This window comes from Electrophorus electricus, chromosome 6 (genome assembly GCF_013358815.1).
Source record: "Electrophorus electricus isolate fEleEle1 chromosome 6, fEleEle1.pri, whole genome shotgun sequence".
NCBI lineage: Eukaryota > Metazoa > Chordata > Actinopteri > Gymnotiformes > Gymnotidae > Electrophorus > Electrophorus electricus.
Window position 1 is genome coordinate 1,085,733 of NC_049540.1, and position 6,768 is coordinate 1,092,500.

Here is a 6,768-nt window from a genome sequence, read left to right on the forward strand (position 1 = left end):
TGTTGACCTGATCTGTGATGACCTGAGCACCTCCTCTGCTGAGGAAGCCAAAGTTTTTTTTAATTTTTGTTCTTAAATGTTCATTCTGCAAACACCTGTCAGTACATCATATAGCACACAGCCAATCAGATATTCAGCACAGCATCTGGTTTTACAAGAGCAGATGTGTGAGCAATAATCAGTCTATGTGAGGTCTCCTCACTGACGGCAACACACAACAGGCTAAAAGCTAATCAGATCTGTTTGGATTTGTCCGATTAACAGATAACAGTGTAACATTCTGATATATATACGACGTGGAAAACCAGGAAAAAAGCTTAAAAAGGTCATATTGTGTGTTTAAAAATGAGTTTAAAAGCAATACAAGCACTTTTTAACTCAGTATGATCATTAGATTACACAGATTTCAATAACATCCAGAAATTACTATTGTTTCAGCAACATAATGCAACATGGTGACTGAGGCAAAATTTAACTAACTGTGAGATCAGCTTTCTAACGTTGTGATTTGTTTAAACCAAACAACCCCTGAAACCGATTTTAACAGATACTCCAACTCGACAAATCTTCAGTATTACACTGCCTGGAAGACAAGTGTGATCAGAAAATAAACCAACTAAACCAGCCCCACAACAATTCTAACTTGAAAATAAGGTGTTTACACACACAGCGCTAAAATAAACGACAGACATCTCAGGGGTTCATAATTCTTCAGGGAAAGCCAACAGCAGGTTTCATCATGTCACCTGCCCTCTGCTGTTCCGTCTGACGGCAGTCCAGTGTGTGCGCACACTGTTCCTCAGAGCTTCTGGGATTTCCGACTGTTCCTGGTTGTTTCAGTAAACTCTTGTAGATGTGTACCAATGCATGCAATTGTGTGTGTGTGTGTGTGTTAGAACAGCTTGAGACCCATCTTCAGTTTGCTGAGGTCACCGTGTGTCCACAGTGGCCCGTCTGGTCCAGTTCTGCTCACCACTGCTCCACTGAGGACACACAGACAACAGACACTGTTACTCACGAGCCCAGCAGAACTCTGGGAAGAGCACTCAAGGGCTGTGATTGGATACTGCGATAGATAACCCCCGACACCACCCCTGACCACAGCTGCTGTGATTGGCCATGGACAGCCCAGACCCCACCCTTAACCACACCTGCTACTGCTGCACTGTTGAATTCTAGGGCTTGCTATCCAGTCAGAATGCTTGAATGCTTGGCATTTTTGAGGAACTTGCCCAGAATTCCAGTGGGATGTAGAGTTCGGTGTCATCTCACCTTGTGTTGCCATGGGGATGGGAAATGTGGTCCAGCTCCACCTGCTGGTCAAATACGGTCAGTGTAGAATACGTCTCCACCATCAGACAGGAAGGGTCCTCTGCCTGACCTGGAACCTTCCCGAGGGGGTACTGTTTCCAGGGGACCTTATCTTGGGGAACATGCATAAGTTGAGTACAAACAAAGACACACAACAATAAAAGAACAAAGTTACGTCACAGGGACCGGTACGCAAAAATGAACCGTGTCCAAACAGGGACTTCCTGTTTTGTTTTTTTAAACACACTTGAATGACACCTACACCATTTATGGCATATAGCTGACACTTTTATCCAAAGCAACTTACAGTTCTGACTGACTGAATACAGTAATTGGTCGGGCCCAACAGTGCCCACATCTACCCCAATGACACATTACATTTACAGCATTTATCTGACGTTTTTTGCTCAGGGGCCCAATAGTGGCAACTTGGCAGTAGTGGGACTTGAACCAGCAACCTTCTGATTACAAGTCAAGTACCTTCACCACTGAGCTACCACAAGAAAGTGACACTAGCGCTCAGTGGTCCATGCTAGGGCACAGTGTGTGTGTGTGTTATACCTGTACACACACTCCATGGAGAACCCCGTAATGCTGCTTGCCGTTCATGGATCGTTTCGGCACTCAGCTGCTCCTGAATTTCCTGTGTGGGCATGGCCTTTGCCGGCCCAGGGCCGTGTTTTGGTGAAAGGACACGCCTACTCTGCTCTGCTCCAGCCAGTTGCTCCTGAAGGCTCTCTACTGTGTAGACAGGCTGGGAGGGGTCCGTGTTGCTAGGGGAACAGTCGCCAAGGTTACACTGTGTGTAGATTCTACAGAGGCGGAGTAGGTTGTGCTGTGTGACTGTGGGGAGGGGCTTATCCATGTCAGTCAAAATCCTGGCAGAAAAAAAATAAATAAATAAAAAACAACAACAAGAGTTCTGTTATGATAATGGCATATACACAAGAACCATGAGTTTGGTGGGTTTTTTTTGTTTGTTTGTTTTGTTTTTTTTTGTGTGTGTGTGTGTGTGTGTGTGTGTGTGTGTGTGTGTGTGTGTCTACGTACTGTTGCAATAGGAAGGGTGTAGCGGCACAGGGAGAATTCAAACATGCCGATATTAGCTCCTGGCACTGTAACGGCACTCGGGAGACAAAAATTCTCTCCTTCATCATCTTCATCCTCCTCAGGGCTTTAGACTCACCTGTTGCGCGCGCACACACACACACACACACACACACACACACACACACACACACACACACACACACGCACATGCATTTTTAATCTGATGCCCAGCACTTCATCTTTTATTGTCATATTCTTAATGTCTGCGCGTGCACACACACACACACACGCATACCACACACACATGTGCGTGCACACACACACACATGTAGTTTTAATCTGATGCCCAGCACTTAATCTTTTATTGTCATATTCTTAATGTCTGCGCATGCACACACACACCACACACACATACGTAGTCTTAATCTGATGCCCAGCACTTAATCTTTTATTGTCATATTCTTAATGTCTGCGCGCACACACACGCACACCACACACGCACACCGAGGTCTTGCCTACATTTACTGTTGCATTGTAGAATCTCGGAGATCCAGGCTGAAATGTAAAAGGTCCTGTGATTGGTTGGCTCATTAGAGAGCTCAGCAAATAGTCTGTCCAGGATCTGGTTAATGAAGGGGGCAGAGCTGAGAACCCTCAGTAAGGGCAACCACAAACGCAGGAAGCTCCGCGGTAGACTGGGGTAGAAAGAATCAAGGAATTGGCCTGGGGGTGGGGAGGGAGAGAGAGGGGGTTAGTGGTTTAAGTGAACACGTGTGAATGTGTGTGCATGTGACACATTATTCCTGATTCTTACAAGTTTATGATTTTAAATTGATTCGATATATAAATAGTGATTTTAAATGTAAAAGGTTTGTCATGGTCATTGTCACAAATACAGAAATACGTACCTTTGTGTGCGTGTACATGTATGTGTGTGTGCGTGCGTGTGTGTGTACCTGAAGGATCGATGTCCAATGACTCCAGCTGTTCTGCTGTTGGGATTAAAAATCCATCCTGCACTAAAACATCCATCAGTATATCTCTGTAACACACACACGTTAAATACCAAAACATTCATTAGTATATCTGTCTCACACACACACACACACACACACACACACACACACACACACACACCTGTAAAGTGGAACTTTTTAACACAACCATTTCCATTGGAACATGGGTTTAAATAGTAATAAACTGTATTACTCCCTTTCTGTAGTACTGGACTATTACAGTATTTAACAGCATTAATCCAGCAGACAGTATTAATATAGCATTAATGGAGTATTAATCCAACATAAATATAGTATTAATCCAGTATTTATTCAGCATTAATCCAGCATAAAACAGCATTAATACAGTATTATAGTATTAATCCAGCATTAATCCATCATAAATACAGTATTAATCCATCATAATCCAGCATTAATACAGCATTTCTTGTGAATGCATGACAATTAAGTCATGATTCATCATCATGGCTTTACTCCTTTATGGTTATGTAACTGTTTATTCCTGGCGTTTCCCCGAGATGGATTTGAGCTTTAAAGTCTCAGAGATGTCTCGCATGGTCTCACAGCCACAATGACTCTTAGACTAACACAGTACAATAAAATTGCAGCAGTACACACACTCACCCATACTCTGAGCCAAACTGGTTGATCTGAGCAAGGATCCAGCCGAGATCCGTGCTGGTGTTGAGCTGGGGGCCACGTTCATGGCTGTGCTGACGCAGCTCCTCATACACCTGTAAACACAGCACTGAAACGTTAAAATAACCTTTCTACAACATCATGGAAACATTCAAATAATGTAAACATCACTGACACATTAAATAATGTAAAACAATACTGAAACATTAAAATAAGGTTTAAACAACATCACTGAACTACAGTGTGGTTACTAATGCCTCATACATCTGTAAAAACATTAAAGCATTAAACTGTTTAGACTACATTATTGAACTAGTGTGCTTAGCTTCTCATATAACTACACAAACATTACTAAACGGTTAAAGTGTAGTTAAGGAGCTCATACATCTACTCCATCACCGGCTATTAAACAGGGCGTTTCTTTTACCGCACCTTTAAGACAAACGAACTGATTGGCTGCCCTGTCCTGTGGTTCATTCAGAAAGCAAATCACAGCTGAAGCTCGTCTGAGAACTGCAGTGTAAGTGGGCGGGGGACATATGTAAATGAGCTTGTTATTGTGACATCATATGATTCCATATAAAGAGGGCGTGGTCTGAAGCCGTTACTTCAAAAGTCTTTATTTCAGTAAGGTGGGGGAAAGTCACCTGAAATATTACGGACAGTAAAATAACCAAACTGAGCTACAGTTTGCTTGATAACATCATACAATAGAACAGCATAATTAAACATTTTTAGAAAATATTCCCATGACAATCATAAAAATAAAATAAAAATCTTATATATATTTTTTCTAATACCTATCTGAGCACAGGTGATCAGCCCAACACATACAAAAACCTACTCTCTCTCTCTCTCTCTCTCTCTCTCTCTCTCTCTCTCTCTCTCTCTCTCTCTCTCTCTCTCTCTCTCTCTCTCTCTCTCTCTCTCTCTCTCTCTCTCTCTCTCTCTCTCTCTCTCTCTCTCTCTCTCTCTCTCTCTCTCTCTCTCTCCTACACAACACGTCTTAGGGTAAGATGTCCCATTGGCTGCATGCTTTGCCCAAATGCAGGTGTATCATTAGCAGTGATGGGGATGGGCTGAAAGTGAAGACCCGACATGCCTGGCGTGAGTTTAACCAGCTGTGTATCTCGCGTTCTTCTGACAGACTGCAGCTCTGGCTTCTACACAGCGACTGCTGGACCAGAAAACGTTTAGTAGGAATATATCTCCAAAATGTGTGCCACGTTGAGTGTTCACTGACAACAGCCAAGCAAACCCAAGCGCACACTGCCCTCTAGTGGACAGACTGTGACTTATTTCCAGTCACAGTATGTTCAGTGAGAATAAAATAAATTAAATCCAGTCAATGTTTTTATTTACTTTGCTGTTAAACTGCATGTGGTATGCAGGTGTAATTGTGACTACACATTACACCACCCGGTAGAACCCGTCTGACCCCAGAGCCTGTACATAAGAGCGGAGGCTCTGCCATCAATAAACCCCAAACACTCAGACTTAAGGTGGACTGGTAGTTTGGTTGTTTCACTGCTCTCAGACTTAAGGTGGACTGGTAGTTTGGTTGTTTCACTGCTCTCAGACTTAAGGTGGACTGGTAGTTTGGTTGTTTCACTGCTCTCAGACTTAAGGTGGACTGGTAGTTTGGTTGTTTTACTGCTCTCAGACTTAAGGTGGACTGGTAGTTTGGTTGTTTCACTGCTCTCAGACTTAAGGTGGACTGGTAGTTTGGTTGTTTCACTGCTCTCAGACTTAAGGTGGACTGGTAGTTTGGTTGTTTCACTGCTCTCAGACTTAAGGTGGACTGGTAGTTTGAGGATTGCGACTGTCTGTGCACTGCACCATTTTACCACCTGGTGTGGTAGGAGACACTGGTGCAGACGGTCCAGCACAACACCTGAGGAAGACCAGGTGGATGAAGGACACCAATGCCCCTGAGCGCCTGTCTGTTCTCACAGCAGGAGACAGTCCAGAACCAGGCGGTTCAGAGATAATTCAACCCCCAGGAGTGACCAGAGTCTCTCACAAATATCCACAGCACACCTGCACACAGCCACCGCACCTACTACTGTACCAACACAAAGGATGCAAAGCTTGTATCGTGATAAATGATAGATTGTGCGTCTGTATGGAGGGCTGAGTCATAGTCATGCTGTCTTCTTACGTCCTTCAGCACAGAAGGTTAGGTGGTTGGTCAGCCAGAATGGACTCTACCTTGGACACCCCCCCCGAATCATGAAATGGTTTGTGCCAATTTGTTGAAGCTGTAAAACTGAGTGATACCACCAGCAGCTAACGCCAGGCCGTGTGTGTGTGTGTGTGTGTGTGTGTGTGTGTGTGTGTGTGTGTGTGTGTGTGTGTGTGTGTGTGTGTGTGTGTGTACCTGAAACTGCTCGTGTTCATAGGAGATGAGAAGTTCTCTTGCCCGCTCTGCACAGAGAAAGACAGACAGAATCTCAGTTAGCAGGTGACCAGGACACGCCCCAGACTACAGGACCAGGGCGTAGAGACAAAACGTCCATCACAGCGAACCGAGATGACCTATGAGAAGAGACGCCGTTCCCTAAAGCACTCTAACCACGGCCGTCACTCACCTGCAGACTCCGCCTTCCACTGGCTGTTAGCTTGTTCCACCTCATGAAGAATGTGTAGTTGACTTTAATTGGGTGGAATGTTGTTTATGTTCAGCTCACGTTCTACTGGACTGAGTTTAGTGTGTCTAACAGGCCAGCACCCCACGTCTCCCCCCCCCCAC

The 6,768-nt window shown here is 44.3% G+C and overlaps 1 protein-coding gene across 1 annotated transcript in view; it reads right to left on the reverse strand.

Moving 5' to 3' along the window:
- Positions 1-312: 312 nt before the first annotated feature.
- las1l (LAS1 like ribosome biogenesis factor) overlaps positions 313-6,768 on the reverse strand; it is a 13,085-nt gene continuing 6,629 nt past the window's right edge. Inside the window, exons 6-13 of the mRNA XM_027030036.2 lie at positions 6,397-6,443; positions 4,002-4,111; positions 3,318-3,403; positions 2,881-3,084; positions 2,362-2,497; positions 1,873-2,189; positions 1,273-1,423; positions 313-983 (exon numbers count right to left, since the gene is read on the reverse strand). Of these exons, the coding sequence (XP_026885837.2) occupies positions 893-983; positions 1,273-1,423; positions 1,873-2,189; positions 2,362-2,497; positions 2,881-3,084; positions 3,318-3,403; positions 4,002-4,111; positions 6,397-6,443 (1,142 nt within the window). The 3' untranslated portion in view covers positions 313-892. The remainder of the gene's footprint in view (positions 984-1,272; positions 1,424-1,872; positions 2,190-2,361; positions 2,498-2,880; positions 3,085-3,317; positions 3,404-4,001; positions 4,112-6,396; positions 6,444-6,768) is intronic.